Genomic DNA, 16,329 nt, shown 5'->3' with positions numbered 1-16,329 from the left:
TGGGCTCCATGCTCATTACTGAGGACCTATCAGCCTAGCTTGTGGAGCAGACATCTCAATTTCTCCATTGAGCACCCAAGGTGTGTTTGTTAGAGTAGAACATTTCATGTGTTTAAATCTAAATAGTCACTTATATTTAGATTATGAGATTTTATTTTGAAGGAGCGGGCAGGCCATATTAGATGGAATGCAAGAACAATTAGCTGTTTGATTCTTCTTATTCCTGTGTTAGGTATAATTTGGGCTTCCCTGGTGGCTCAAATGGTAAAGAATCTGCTTTCAATGCAGGAGACCTGGGTTCAGTCCCTCGGTTGAGAAGATGCCCTGGAGAAGGGAATGGGAACCCACTCCAGTATTCTTGCTTGGAGAATTCCATGGACAGAGGAGCCTGGTGGGCTACAGTCCAGGGAGTCACAGAGAGTGGGACATGACTGAGCTACTAACACACACACACACACACACACACACACAGACACACACACACAGAGGTATAATTCACCTCAGTATCCCTAGACATGTAGTACTTTCCTTTCCTATTTTGTAGTCATTTTATTTTTGGTTAGTAAAAATGCAGGATAAAGAGAGTATTACTCTAACATACAATGCTAGAGTGATCAGGTGAAGTACAGATTCATCGTCTTACAACACACTTGTGTTAATGAGCATTTTAATTTATGTCTACACGAAATCAAGTGGTTGAATGGTGTCAGGAAAACCCATTATTTAACAGAACTTTGAAAGTGCTAAGATTGAGATTCTTTGATTGGTTATTGATAGGTTCCTACAGTGTCATGTGAATGATGCTTATAAGTACTTCAATGGGAGTTAATGAATGTTTTCAGTGTAGATATTTGGAAGTCAATTCTTCCTTGATGAAATGAAAGATTATTCTAAATTTCTACAGTGTAGGTATTTGTGGAACCAGGCTGCATCCCTGTCACTTGCATTGCTTCTGGAGTTTGAGTATTAAAGAGTTATTTTCATCTGAGTGGAAGAGCTGGCTTTAAGAAGAGGAGGGAGTGATCTCTTTTGTGCCAACATGCCTTTCTCTCCTTCTCTTTTAGGCTTCTCGGAGGATGCTGGATGATGAAATGACAGTCAGCCTTTCCCTGCCCAGCGAATCCAGCATGTTCAACAATAACCGCTCCTCATCACCAAGTGAGCAGGAGTCCAACTCCACTTATGATCGTATCTTTCCGCTTCGCCCTGATTACCAGGAGCCATCCAGGCTGATACGAAAACTTCCAGAATTTGCTCCAGGGGAGGAAGAGTCAGGTGAGGATGAAGTGATGGGCAGAGAATTGAGGGACAAGGTTTATGAAGGTGTGACACAATTACTCCTGCTCAACCAAGTCTAGTTTAGCCTAGAGAAGTCCACCTTCTCCTGGGAAGTCCACACTGTCTTTCTAGATTGGGGCTGCTGCTACTCCTACTCAAATCTGAGCATCTGTCTTCTGCTACTAATAATAGCAGATGTTTGGAAGGCCCCACATATTAGAAGAAGAAAATAGATAAAATGTGTTACTAAAGTGTTAACATCAGAAGAACCTCAACAGCCCAACTAGTCCAACCTCCTCTTTTTTCATAAGAGGAAAGTAAGAAGACTCAGATAAGGTACTTACTCAACATCAAACACCAACAGGGGTAAATTCAGGACTAGAATCAAACTTGAAGAAAAAACAGTGACGCTAAAGACATCCTAGAATCCCCAATTTTTAGTCACCTAGATAATTGTGTTGGGCGTCCCTGGTGGTACAGACAGTAAAGAATCCGCCTGCAATGTGAGAGACCTGGGTTCGATCTCTGGGTTGGGAAGATCCCCTGGAGAAGGGCGTGGCAACCCACTCCAGTATTCTTGCCTGGAGAATCCCCATGGACAGAGGAGCCTGGCGGGCTACAGCCCATGGGGTTGCAAAGAGTTGGGCATGACTAAGAGACTAAACACAGATAATTGTGTTATTTAATTTTTGTTCATTTTTCTTTGGTGAATGATGTATTAGACTAATATATGATTTTATTAGGAAAGTAAATATCTCTTGCCTTCTCTCAGTAAAAGGATTGCTTTGGTAAGCAGTGCCAACTGATTCCCATCCCAGTGTTTTTTAAAAAGGGCTGCAGAGTGACATCAGAAGGGATGCTGGGGTCATCGCTGAGACTAAGAGCAGGTTTTCTTTCCATAATATCAGCAACCAAAAGTGACCCGAGTCAACAGGAGAGAACTGATGGTGTTCAGGAGAGAGGTCATTGGAAAAGTAGCAGGACTAACCATGAGGGCAGAGGCTTTTCAAGGGAGTCTTTCTAAAGGAAGAAAGGACACTAATGTGTATTTACCACTCAGTTTAGTTCAGTTCAGTTCAGTAGCTCAGTTATGTCTGACCCCTTGCGACCCCCTGAACTGCAGCATGCCAGGCTTCCCTGTCCATCACCAACTCCCGAAGCTTGCACAAACTCATGTCTATCGAGTTGGTGATACCATCCAACTATCTCATCCTCTGTCGTCCCCTTTTTCTCCTGCCTTCAGTCTTTCCCAGCATCACGGTCTTTTCCAATGGGTCAGTTCTTCACATCAGGTGGCCAAAGTATTGGAGTTTCAGCTTCAGCATCAGTCCTTCCAATGAATATTCAGGACTGATTTCCTTTAGGATGGACTGGTTGGATCTCTTTGCAGTCCAAGAGACTCTCAAGAGTCTTCTCCAACCCCACAGCTCAAAAGCATCATTCTTTGGTGTTCAGCTTTCTTTATATTTACCACTCAGTGGATAGCAGACTTTGACAGAGCATATTGAACTACAGGACTTTCACAGAGATAACAAGAAGAGAGATATAATTCTTTTTTTATGCCAAACCAAAGTAGCTTACCTACTTCCTGAAGTCTAAAACATCCCCTTTCATATTTTAATGTGTTTTAAAGTTAGGATGTCTTAAGCTAGATCATATACATTTAATCAAAGTTTTTAATCCCTAAAATAGGTTATTTACATCAGTGATCATATCTTAAAATTAAGAAAAGATGCTGTTAAATCCTAAAACTTTAATACTCCCACCCTAACTAGTATAGCCAGTCTTCCTAGAGCTTCACTGCAATTCCATAAGTTTAGTCAAGGAGATTGTTAATGATCATGTAGTATGAGGAGAAGGGTAAGAGATAAAATGGTGATCTGTATTCTGGAGGCCACAAGAAAATCTCTAGAGGAACCATTGTCCAAGTAATAATGTCATAGCCTGAGTGAGACTGGGGGCTTTTTTTTTTTTACTTTATTATAATTGGAAGATAATTACTTTACAATATTGTGATGGTTTTTGCCATACATTAACATGAATTGGCTGCATGTTTTAGCCTTCCTGTCAGATTTTCTTACTTAAAGAGATCTCCAAAAATGCTCCATGGGATGAAACTCATTGTCCTTGTCTTCCTAGGCTGCAGTGGCGTTGTGAAGCCAGTCCAGCCCAGTGGGCCTGAGGGCGTGCCCCACTATGCAGAGGCTGACATCGTGAACCTCCAGGGGGTGACTGGAGGCAACACCTACTCTGTGCCTGCCGTTACCATGGACCTGCTCTCAGGAAAAGACGTGGCTGTGGAAGAGTTCCCCAGGAAGCTCTTAACATTCAAGGAGAAGCTGGGTGAAGGCCAGTTTGGGGAGGTGAGCTGATCTGATTCTTGGAGTGGAGTCTCCAGCCCTTGGTAGTTCGGACGAAGTAGTTGAATAAAAATGATGTGTCGAGAAAGTGTCCCATCCAAAGTGGATTCACGTGGAATGTGTCCTCCTGTTGTTCCTCCTTGCATTGTCCTCTATAGCGGTCCCCAACATTTTTGGCACCAGGTGTCATGGAAGATAGTTTTCCATGGACTGGGGGAGGGGGTGGTTTTGGCATCCCCAAATCCCAAGTGTATTACATTCATTGTGTACTTTATTTCTATTACTATTATATCAGCTCCACCTTTAGATCATATATACATTCCTGGAGGTTGGGGACCCCTACTTTAGAAGACTAGTGATGGGTCAGTCTCATTTTTGTCAAATAGCTGTGGAATTCCTGCGAATTCGGATTTCTATAAAAGAGTTTTTAAAGCAGGAAAGTTACTAGACTTAGACATCCTAAAAAACATCCAATATTTTCTAAATATTTTACGGTAGGTTACAGAGGGTGGGGACCATAAGATGTGATCATCTTTTATAAACTGTCCAAGAACATCCTGCTATTGGATAGTCACTTTGTTTTTTTCCATTTTAATGGGAGTTACATGTAAAATGGTCAAAAACAACCTCACCCCTGCTTTTAGTCCCAGAATCAGCCACTAGGGAATAAATCACTAACCAAGATAAGGAGAACACTCTTCTCAATTGCTCTCAGAGTGATGCATGTAATATTTGACTTTTCACTCTTACAACAGTCACATGAGCCTTCTGAGAATTCAAAGCAATGATTTAAGAGGCAACAGAAGCTCTTCAATACCGCCATCTAAACTCCAAATGTACCTTGGTTTCCTAAGAGTATGGTACTGGTTTCCAGCATGGGTGGCATGCTTTAACCTTGTGTAGGTTTGGTGGTGGTGGAGGAAGAAGGGTCCATGGCATCCATTTGTGGTGTTATGTACACCCATCCTGTCTCCTGAGTTGAAAATGCAGGCCTGTTATACTGACATGTAGGTGTTCCGGATAATGCTAATTCCATCCTAAGGGGTTAGCTTAGAGAATAAAATACCTTATGTTTTGTGCAATCTTATAGCCGAACTCCCTTGAATCAAAGTTGAAGCATTTATACCAGAAAACATTTTATAGTATAATAAAATAATACTGTATTTTAAAGCTGTAATAAAATGCTGTTATAGATTCATTCACATATTTAATATTCCAATCAATGTATATTTTTTATAAAGCAGTAACATACCATATTAGCTTACCATTTTTTAAAAATCAATTATTTGAGTCAAAGATATGCTACACATATCTTCTTATTGGTCTTTTGATTATTTTGCCTGAGTTGTAAGAGTTAGTTTATCTCCAGGAAATGCCCAGCAAGAGTACTGAGACATCTTCAGGAGAAATGATGATGCTGAGACTAGATGACTTTTGTCTAGGTTCATCTCTGTGAAGTGGAGGGAATGGAAAAGTTCAAAGACAAAGATTTTGCCCTAGATGTCAGTGCCAACCAGCCTGTCCTGGTGGCTGTGAAAATGCTCCGAGCAGATGCCAACAAGAATGCCAGGTCTGTGATCTACATTTTGAATTTTCCTTTATTTGTTTCATCTTCAGGATCAGGGATACTCTTGGAAACTTCTGAGCAATTTGTTTCTTTTGAGATGGGGAGGTCTGTGAGCTGCCTCACATATCCATTGTTGTGTTTTATTTTTCTGATGGGTCAGTAATCCTCATCTTCATTCTCATCTCCTGCTAAAATAAATGTGCATTTTCTGTTAGATCTGCTACATATTTACTTCCTAACCTCCTTTGCATACCACTGTGCTTTCCAACCTACACAACAGCCTGAATATGACGTTCCTGAATGTCATTACCTACCCTTGCAAACTTTTCACAGTCACACACATCTTTCTTGCTAAGCTTCTGCCATTCTCCTTTTTTCGCACTGAATCTCTATTTACTTTCTCATCCCTTTTTTTCTCTTTTATGCTTCTCTTCGTCTATCTCCAGCAACCCCCCAAATGAGAAGCTACCTCTACTTGGAAAAGTACCCATGGACCTCAAAGCAAAAGGATCCACAGTCCTTTAGCAGTTTTCCAAACTGGCTAATAATCTCTTGGATCCTTTACTACATAAATTGCAGTTTCCAGCCACACTCCGTTGTTTGACAGCCTTTCCATTACAGTAATGGTGAGTTAATCCTCACCCAGACAGACATGCTGGTTGAAAGCTGATTGAATGTGTCTCAGAAAAATCTGCACATCTGGGTAACATATGCATTTCTTCATTTGTGTTGGCTTGATTTGTCTCACTGATGTTCAAATTCAGAAAACGTTTAGATTGCTATACCTCAAATTATCATAAATTCCAAGAATGGTGATAGGGTTTTATTAAAAGTCTTGCAATTGGCAGGATGTGGCATGAAGAAGAAAGAAAGTCTAGGGAACAGAACTGTGATGGTTTTGGAATTTTAACTGTGAGAATTTCAATCTTAAGGATACTAATATGAATGAAAAGTGATATCCTCAGGTCCCATCGAAAGAAAGAATATTTCGGATATCAATATTAGCACATGATTAGAGAAGGTGGCAAGAAGAAAAGAAAAAAACTATGGGATGTGACAAAGCTTTTACCTGTTAAAAATTTTTGTTTACAATGCTGTGTTGGTATGTGCCATACAACAAAGTGAATAAGCCATCGTTATACATATATCCCCTCCCTCTTGGGCCTCCCTCCTTGCTCATCGTATTTTGGTGAGGTTTGGTATCCCATCTGTGCCCACTCCACCTAAGCAACGATGGATGTCTTAGGTTGTGTGCCCTCCCAAACCATGGAGCCCCTTGCTTTGAGGTTGAAGGAGGAATGAAAGAGGAGAGGTGTTGAAACCATATTGATTTTAAGGATTTTATATTGACTAGTATGACTCCCAGACCAGGATTGCTAGAAAAATCCTAGGAGATGTACAACATGTATGTTCCAATAGTTTTGAGAATGTGGGCTTGTGGTTTCACTCCTCAAATATTGCTACTGGGAAGGTAGCCCACTTTGTGATTCAAGGGTGGTCATCACCATCTACTCTAACAGCTATTAGTTTTGGCCAAGTGAGTACTTCTTTTGAAATGACTGCATTACCACCATAAACAGCTCAATTTTGAACAGGTTACTAAATGTGTGTTGTGAGTGTTTGCTAGTACACTCTGCATTAAAAGAAGTGAGCATGGGACAATGAAAAATTATCAGATAAACCAGAGGATGGTTATTCATTTTCATAAAAAAGTGCCTTAGCTTTATTTATAGAGTGACTCCATGGCTTTTAAAAAAGGGAAAGACCCCAGTGAACTTAAGATATAATTTTCAGTTGAAAGTTTTATTTTTAAGACTAGTTTTTCATAACCTACATTTGATTTAACAAATATTAATCACTTTCTATGTGGCAGGGCTTTTGTTGGATACTAATGGTGCAAATGTGAATGTCATGGTCCATATGCCTCCAAAATTACAGTTGAATAAGGGTTTATCATATTCCAGGATGAGTAGAATGAGACAGTTTCCAGGAAGCAATTTCTCTCTTCTCACAAAGGTTATCCAAAGGAAAAGAAGACTAGTATAATGGGCAGGACTAGACTTTATTGTGTTTTCTCCCACTTCTTGATTCTAACTCTGGCAACCTCTGGGTTTATTTATGTCTGTGTCCTTCAAAGGAATGATTTTCTCAAGGAGATAAAGATCATGTCCCGGCTCAAGGACCCAAACATCATCCGTCTCTTAGCTGTGTGCATCACTGAGGATCCTCTCTGCATGATCACTGAGTACATGGAAAATGGAGATCTCAATCAGTTTCTTTCCCGCCACGAGCCACCCAGTTCTTCCTCTGCCAATGTACCCACTGTCAGGTAAATAAGCTGAGTCTTCCATCTCTTTCCTGGGTTCATGAGACTAAGGTGGGGAGCGGTGAGCTTTAAAGTTCATCATTGTTCTCGGATGGTGGGGGTATTGTTGTTCAGTCGCTAAGTTGTGTCTGACTCTTTGCGACCCCATGGACTGCAGCATGCCAGGCTTCCCTATTCTTCACTATCTCCCAGAGTTGACTCAAACTTATGTCCATTGAGTCAGTAATGCCATTCAGCCATCTCATCCTCTGTCGCTCCCTTCTCCTCCTTCCCTTAATCTTTCCCAGCATCAGGGTCTTTCCCAATGAGTCAGGGGATGTTAGTGTACAGGGAATAACAGATCAGCTGCCCTTTGGGGGGAAAGCAAAGAGATACATGAAGAATAGAGAAAGGATGCTGAGGTTGAAACCCCAGTTTGTTGGTACCAACTGTAGAGTATGTACCTTTCACAGCTTCTTGTTTCCAGAGGCTACTTTCTCTCTTCCTTTGTATTTCCTCAGTTATGCCAACCTGAAGTTTATGGCTACCCAGATTGCATCTGGTATGAAGTACCTTTCCTCACTTAATTTTGTTCATCGAGATCTGGCCACACGAAACTGCTTAGTGGGTAAGAACTATACCATCAAGATAGCTGACTTTGGAATGAGCAGAAACCTATACAGTGGTGACTACTACCGAATCCAGGGCCGGGCAGTGCTCCCGATCCGCTGGATGTCCTGGGAGAGCATCTTGCTGGTGAGTTTCCTGGGTTTTTGAGCTCTGCCCTAGCAACCAGCACATAGGCAGGTGCACATGGTGGATAGAGGTGCCCCAGAGACAGCAGGAGACAGACAATGAATAGATTTTAATGTTTTCTCTGACTTGAGATGATTTACTTTGGTACTAATCATTATTTTTTAACACTTGCCTATTTCTGCTGATAAAATGTAAAATGCTTACTATAGAAAATTTGGAGAGAAAGGTTAAAAATATACCTAGAATGATAAGAGATTTAGTATGATTTTTTTAAATCTCTACCCTTCCCATATTATTGATCTTAATTTGGGGTATTAAAATTTTGTCATCTAAAGAACTGTTATCCACACAAAATATTTTCTGTATTAATTTCATAACCATGTTTCTAATTAATTATTTTATGTTTCTATTTTAATGATCGTCATCATTTACTTTTTAAGTTCCTCATTCTTTGCTTTTATAATTTTTATTCAGCTCTTGGTATTCTGAACCACAAGTGAATAATTTTTTTTCCAAATTCTTCTCTTCTCTTATCATGCATATTTGAGGCAATTTATGCCACTTGGTTTTATGCCACTTAGCTGATTTATAGAATTATTAGACTTTAAACTTTTACTTCCTATGATGCTGAATACATGTAATTTTGTCTCTTGTCATTTAATATTGCAGAGAAAAGCCTGAAAGCAATCTAGTTTTGTTCATTTATTGTTAATCTGTTTCTTGTTCATATTCTTGTAGGATTTGTTAATTTTAAAATAAAAATTGTATAGTTATCCCTTTCCTCTAACCAAGATGACCACTATTAATATTAATATTCTAGTATATTTCCTTTGAGGATTTTTTCTATACATGTATTTCTCTGAATATGTGTAGTATGTATATAAAATTATTTTACATATTGGGATGATACTATGCACATAAAATTCTCTCTCACTGGCAGTAAATATTCTTCAAAAACATGATTTTAATGGTTGTTTAATATTCTATTATAGATATATCCTGTAATTTAATGTCATAATAATTTGGTATTTTCTAATTTCCTTCAGTTATGAATGATGCTGTAAGATATACCATTTTATATAAATCATTACAAAGATTTTTATCATCTACATAGATGAATCACATGTTTTACCCCTTTCTAATGTGATTATTAAGCTTTGCTCCCTTTAAGTGTATTTCATGGTGTTATAAAACATTATTAGACCGAGATTCAGAGGGTTTTGGTCCAACTCTCAGTTTTTCTATTATTAATGGTCTTATAAACCAGGGGATTTTAGTAAACCTATGTTGTCTCACTTGTCTGATCTAAAAAGCAGGAATAAATATTATCTACTTCAGCACTGTGATTATTGAATAGAACATGTGCAAGTATTTAATGGATGTTGACTGCATCTGAATCTCACTGAGATCTCTTGTCAGTCTATCCTTCAAGACTGTGATGATCATTGAACAGGAACTACTCGAGGCATTTACACTGGATTCCTGTATCTCTAACACAGAGATATCTGTATCTCTTCCTCTTCTTATTTTGCCTTTCCCATGGGCATTTACCTGAGGCTACCCTATATCCTAGAGTTTGACCTTCTAACTCTCAGCAGGAGAGTCAGGTAGCTTATGGCCACATCCTTTTCAGTCCTTGTATCTCAGCTCCAAGAGAAGTAGACCTCAGCAGAGATCCTGAGGGTGAGAGATGGGTGGAGGTTGGCATTGAAACAACTTCCTATTTTCATTTTCAGATTCCCAGTGCATATGTTGGCAGTTCCAGTATTCCTTGCCCTGTGTAGTTAAAAATTCCATTTTATGAAAATCTCTCTGCTCTTGTTGTACACAGATTATTCTGACTTTCTCTTCTTTTCCTTACTTAAACAGGGCAAATTCACCACAGCAAGTGATGTGTGGGCCTTCGGGGTGACTCTGTGGGAGACTTTCACCTTTTGCCAGGAACAGCCCTATTCCCAGCTGTCAGATGAACAGGTCATTGAGAATACTGGAGAGTTCTTCCGAGACCAAGGGAGGCAGGTGAGAGCTTCTGGGGGTGGAGAGGTGTGGCCTTGGGTGCTAGAAAGAAAAGTTCTGATTTAATAGGATAAGCCTGAGCTGGAAGATGGGCTACCTGGATGATAGTCATTTGTCACTAATTATCCAGGTGACGTGAAAGACCAAGGTCCTCCCTAGGCATCCATACACTCTACTTTATCCATGGGTCAACCCACTGGTCATTGGGGAGCATGAGGGAGTCCCATCAGGCTTCTCCATAACTAAAGATGGTGGTGGTGGTGGTGGTTTAGTCACTAAGTTGTGTCCTACTCTGTGCGACCCCCATGGACTGTAGCCTGTCAGGCTCCTCTGTCCATGGGATTCTCCAGGCAAGAATACTGGAGTGGGTTGCCATTTACTTCTCCAGGGGACCTTCCTGATCCAGGGATTGATCCTGGGTCTCCTGAATTACAGGCTGATTCTTTACTGACTGAGCCACCAGGGAAGCCCAAGTCAAAGATACCAGGAAATAAATCCTGTCTCTCATATTTGATCTGTTTCCTGGTCTAGACTGTACAGTTTATCTTTGTGGTTGAGGAACATAAGAATAAAAACATAAGCTAAAAGTGAATAAGGGAGTTATTAGCATTTGTTAAAAAATTTTTTGGACTATTTAAGAATATTTCTCAATGTACATGCCAGAGACCATCAAGTGCATCCTGGCTTTGCTGTTCCTGGAAGGCACCTCTGGGCCCAGATGTTGTGGCCTCTCAGGACTCAGGAAAAGCTAAGCTTCTAAGCTGATAGGGGCCCCAATTCCTAGTTAAGTACTCCAAGATTCCTTTGGATAACTCAATGTCTAAAGTTCCTGTGAGATGTGGGATTGAAAGCTTGCTAGTGGCTGGAGTGCTCAGCCCCCAGGGTGACTTGCAGTGGGGCATCTCAGATAGCAAAATAATAACAGTTGAGGAGAGGGAAAAGGCTCTTGAAGAAAATTAAAATTGGATCCTCTGTGCCTAAAAAAGCAAACAAAAGATAAGGGAATGACTAGAGACTGTGTAATAAGCAGGTAAAAAATAGGAAGGGGGGGTCCTCGAGTTTTATTGTGATACTCTGTAGATATTTTGGTAGCAGGGGATCTAAATCATCTATTTTGGTTATGAGGTAATTGCCTTCTCATCTTGGCAAAAGACTGATTTGCTGCTGGGTGCGTGAGATAAGGAGTGGACCAAAGAAAAATTTTTTTTTCTGGACTAGGAGCACATCATGGCCACCTGGGTGACCTATTAGATGTCTCATGGTCAATTAAAGGTGGTGCGTTCAATTAGAAAGTGTAATTTTATTCACCATAACAATGATTCTAATTTGCTTACATCCTGGAATTATAGGCAAAGGGAGGAATATTTTAAACCTTTCAGTTTCCCTGATTTTACTATTCAGTGACTGAAATCTCACATGCAAAAAACAATTTGTATGAGGCACAACTGAACCACCAAAACATTCAGCCAAGACACGCATGCTTCCCCTCCCCACAGTTTATGTCCACTGTCTGCTTTGCATTATATGTATTTTTGATCTTAGGTAGCTTTTTACTTAGCACTAAAAAGTTTCATATTAATTAATCAAATGTTATGCTATTCATTTTCAAAGAAAATGTTGTCTTATCAATTAATGGAAGTTTTAAATTCTAATAATCTCTGGGATTTAATTTTTATTATTCACTTTAACTGCTTGTTAGAAGGCTCCGTCATGTTCATTTTTACTAAATGATGCTAGAGAGTCAAATATATTTTGACCAACTACTAAATGGTTGAGTAATGAAATTAAATATTTGAGTGAAGCCAAGACCAAAGCCTAATATCACTATCATATGCTGAGTAAGCTTCTCACCTATAAGTTTAAAATTTTGATAAAAGTTTATTTAATTCAATATATGAACAACCTAAGCATAATTCACTAAATTTGTATTTTATAACAGTTTACAAATTTTAATTACTTTAAATTTTATTGTTCAAATTTCAGTATTCAAATTTTGAAAGTTTGACGTTAGAATGTAAGCACAATAGTTATTCATCACTATCAGCTGTTAGATGGATTTTATGGACTCTACGAATGTGATCTAATTTGTATTCAAACAGCATTACTAATGTCACCAACTTGTTGAACATAGCAGATATAGTGCAGGAGAAAACTTTTTAGTAACACAAATTCTAGAAAGAATCTTATTCTTAGGGCTCATAGCTTAGACAAATCTTAAATCTTTCATAGTCAATTAAAATTGCTTGGAAGTCTATAATAATAAATCCAGTAATTTTAAAATTTATTTGACATTTTTTGTTTTCAATTTGTTTTTACAAATTGTAAAGAATTCTCCGAAAGCACTTTTCTTGAAAGCTCATGGTCTAAATGAAATTAAATAATTAAAAATTAAATACAGGTTTAAAAGCTTATTTTGTTTGATGTTATGAAAAGTAAAATACTATCAACATAATGAGAATTATTATGAAATATAACTTTATTTGCCAAGTTTATACAACTTTGAAAAGGGCAAATAATTTATTTATCATTTCATTTTATTGATATCTGTTGGCTCAAAACAGATGTATTTTTTTCTAAAATTATTTAGTGAACACCCTAGATAAGGCTTAACAGTTTTAAGTTTCACAAGTCATATACGAGAGTGTCTATTATCCTGTATCCTTTATAATATTAGTAATATTTCTCTTAAATACTTGCTATTTTATAGCCATAGTCACTTCTAACATACTGAGTTAAGGTTTGTCAGATCTTATTATATGTTCAAATAGAAGCCAGAGGTATTTGTCTTTTTACTTTTTAATTAAGAATTGATGATGGAAAACTCCTTGGCATTGGTCTTAGCAATGATTTTCTGGATTTGACAACAAAAGCAAAGGCAATAAAGCAAAAATAAACATGTAGGACTATATCAAACTAAAAATTTTCTTTATAACATAGGAATCCATCAAAATGAAAAGGCAAACTACCAAATTGGAGAAGTATTTGTAAATCATATATCTGATATGGATTAATATCCAAAATGCATAAATAACTCATGCAACTCAAGAGCAGAAATCCCCCAAACCATCCAATTTTAAATGAGCAGATCTGACTAAACATTTTCCCAAAGAAGACAGACAAACAGATGGCCAAGAGGTACATGAAAAGGTGCTCAACATCACTAGTTATTGGGCTTCCCAGGTGGCGCTAGTGGTGAAGAACCTGCCTGCCAATGCAGGAGACATAAGAGATGTGGGTCCAATCCCTGGCTCAGGGAGGTCTCCTGGAGGAGGGAATGGCAACGCACTCCAGTATTCTTGCCTGGAGAATCCCATGGACAGAGGAAGGAGCCTGGCAGGCCAGGGAAGTGCAAATCAAAACCATCATGAGATATCACCTCACATCTTTAGAATGGCTATAATCAAAAAGACAAGGAACAACAAATGTTAGTGAGGATGTAGAGAATAGGGAAGCCTCATGCATTGTTGATGGGAATGTAAACTGGTGCAGCCACTATGGAAAACAGTATGGAGGTTCTTCAAATAATTAAAGATAGAACTACCATCTGATCCTACCATGCATGATACAAGCTGGTCTAAGTGTGGGAGAAGGCAATATTGAAATTGCTAATTACTAACCAGCAGCTGATGTTGGACCTGTGATTCAAAGAGCTTAAAACATTTAGGTTTGGTTCAGGAATATGTCAGTATACAAGGTTTTAAAAAACATAGGTCAGGAAATGACAGCAACACATTACAAGTAAGCAGAAGATGACCTGGAGTCAATCTTGCTGGGTGGACACAGTAAGTTGCTTTGAGAGTAGAACCAAATACAGCTCTAGGTTGGAATTCAGGGCAGGGCTGTAGAGGGGTTAAATGTACAAATGTTGGTGAATGATGTAAAGAAGAAATCCAATCTTCCCACCTGGGGCCAGTACAGGAGAAGGAGAGCACAGAGAAAGTTATGGTTAAGAGCTACATGGATACATCCTGTGTCTCAGTGGCTAAGATTCCATTCTTAGCCAAGGAGCTAAGGCAATTCACATACTTTCCGCCCCTGCCATAATTGGTTCAACCAAGAAAAAGTTCACTGTGGATAGGCCATAACTGGAGGATTAGGTGTTCTAATCACTTTCCAGTCAAAGATGTCTTCTTGCCTCAGTTTCATCTTTTGCATGATGGTAAGCATTCATCTTTTGCATGATGGTAAGCAACTTAGCATGCATGCGTGCACAGGGACCACAGGATGGCCCATTAGGAAGTCCTGCTCCGCAGACCTGGAAAAGACAAAGAGAACGGAAAGGGGATTGATGTGATGTAAAATTCTCATGAAGAAGAAGGAGAGACACCCATTTCAGTTATCAAGTCCAAGAAAGTGGGGAGTGGGCAAATCATACTATGATGCAGCGACCCTTTCTCCACACTCTTCTAATATTCTCCTCTTTTGTTCATTTTTTGTTTCCAAAGACTTACCTCCCTCAGCCTGTCATTTGCCCTGACTCTGTGTATAAGCTGATGCTCAGCTGCTGGAGAAGAGATACGAAGCACCGCCCCTCATTCCAGGAAATCCACCTCCTGCTTCTTCAGCAAGCGGATGAGTGATGCTGCCAGTGCCTGGCAACAGGTCCTCCTCACAAGTCCTCCCACTCACCCACGCTCAAGCCACTCCATCTGGACATTGAATGGACCTGGGAGACAGAGGCTTGTTTGTCTTTATCTCTTTATGTCCCTCTTCTCCCTCCACTCCACTCCCCTACTCTCTACCCCTGATACATATATACTTTTTTTTACATTAAAGAACTAAAAAAGAAAAAAAAAGCCTAGGACAGATAAAATCTAGTAAAGAATCTTACCTGATATACTTAAAGTATTGGATAACAAAGGCTAGATAATTTAGATAATTTATAAAGGATAAATGTGCTTGTGTTTATGAATGTGCAGATTCTACAATGTATTTTCCATGTCACCTTTTAAAAAGTGATTTCAGAAAGAAAAACTTGAAGAATTCTAATGTCTTAGGCAACATGAGACTAGGCATAGGAAAAACACTTGCTAAGTGTGGAGAATCTGATGAAATGGTATTCAGTAACTAGTCATCAATGGTTTGATTTCCTAATTTGGTCTGTAGACATGTCCTAAACTGCATTTTCCTCTCCTGGCAAAATAGATGTTACATGCTTGAAAAAAACTCAACTTACTGGAATGGTTGTTTTGTTCATTCCTGGACAGGGATGAGGGTTGAGATCTATATGCATAGGAAATACAGAGTATGTACATAGGAAAGAATATTTACTGCAAGGCTCTATGAACAGGGATTGTTACTTGCAAAAAAAAAAAACAAAACAAAACGTGTGCCTCATGCATGGAAGTATTCTTAAATAGAGAATGGACACAGGAAAAGAGGTCAATGAAGGACAGGTAACAAGTGTGCTGTTCATTTCTGCAGAGGGTCCTCCTCTTACCTTTGTTCAGACATTTTCAGGTATGTGTTTTAGTGAGAGCCTGATTTTGAGTCACTACAAACTGTTGTTTCTATATCTTGATCCTAGGCCCTTTGGTTCATGTTCTCCAAAACTTCCAGCTCTTTCAATGGATGAATACTCTATGGAACCTATGGGCTGGGGATTAAATTTCTCAAGCATAAATCTGAAGGTCATGTACAATAGGGAATAGATATGTTCTGAGTGTTTCCAAAGGGTTGACTGAGGATATGTTCTGAGTGTTTCCAAAGGGTTGACTGAGGATCGGTGAAAGGAAATTCCCAGGAGATTGATTTTAACTCCCTGTTAGGGAAAATATAGCCAGAGGCAGAGTATACAAGGCTACCTCGAGAGGCGGGGAGTCCTTTGTCACTGAAGAGGTTGAGATACAGGCTGAAGACTAGGCAAGAAAGAGGTAGGATTTCAGACATAATAAGTGGTTGTGGGAGATGATGTTTTATGTCCTTTTAACCCTAGGAGTTCTTGAGAGGAGCAGGTTGAGTGTGGAAGAGTCATCCGCTGCTACTGCTTGGGATTCACACTCTTGCCTTGGAGATGGTATGACCAGCAGAAAAAGAAAGCTTGAGGC

The 16,329-nt window shown here is 39.2% G+C and overlaps 1 protein-coding gene across 7 annotated transcripts in view; it reads left to right on the top strand.

Annotated features, from left to right (window-relative positions):
• The window catches only part of DDR2 (discoidin domain receptor tyrosine kinase 2), a 180,251-nt gene extending 164,708 nt beyond the window's left edge, over window positions 1-15,543 (top strand). For all 7 annotated transcript variants that reach the window (XM_081491492.1, XM_081491497.1, XM_081491494.1 and 4 more), the window contains 7 exons: window positions 1,065-1,275; window positions 3,418-3,641; window positions 5,081-5,208; window positions 7,343-7,534; window positions 8,032-8,266; window positions 10,136-10,285; window positions 14,728-15,543. In XM_081491492.1, coding sequence (XP_081347618.1) covers window positions 1,065-1,275; window positions 3,418-3,641; window positions 5,081-5,208; window positions 7,343-7,534; window positions 8,032-8,266; window positions 10,136-10,285; window positions 14,728-14,862 — 1,275 coding nt within the window. In that variant the 3' untranslated portion in view covers window positions 14,863-15,543. The remainder of the gene's footprint in view (window positions 1-1,064; window positions 1,276-3,417; window positions 3,642-5,080; window positions 5,209-7,342; window positions 7,535-8,031; window positions 8,267-10,135; window positions 10,286-14,727) is intronic.
• The last annotated feature ends 786 nt before the right edge of the window (window positions 15,544-16,329 follow it).

Source organism: Giraffa tippelskirchi, chromosome 5 (genome assembly GCF_054371585.1).
Source record: "Giraffa tippelskirchi isolate mGirTip1 chromosome 5, T2T-mGirTip1v1.2.pri, whole genome shotgun sequence".
Taxonomy (NCBI): Eukaryota; Metazoa; Chordata; class Mammalia; order Artiodactyla; family Giraffidae; genus Giraffa; species Giraffa tippelskirchi.
The sequence above is the reverse complement of the archived record's forward strand: the minus strand, read 5'-3'. Positions and strand labels throughout refer to the sequence as shown.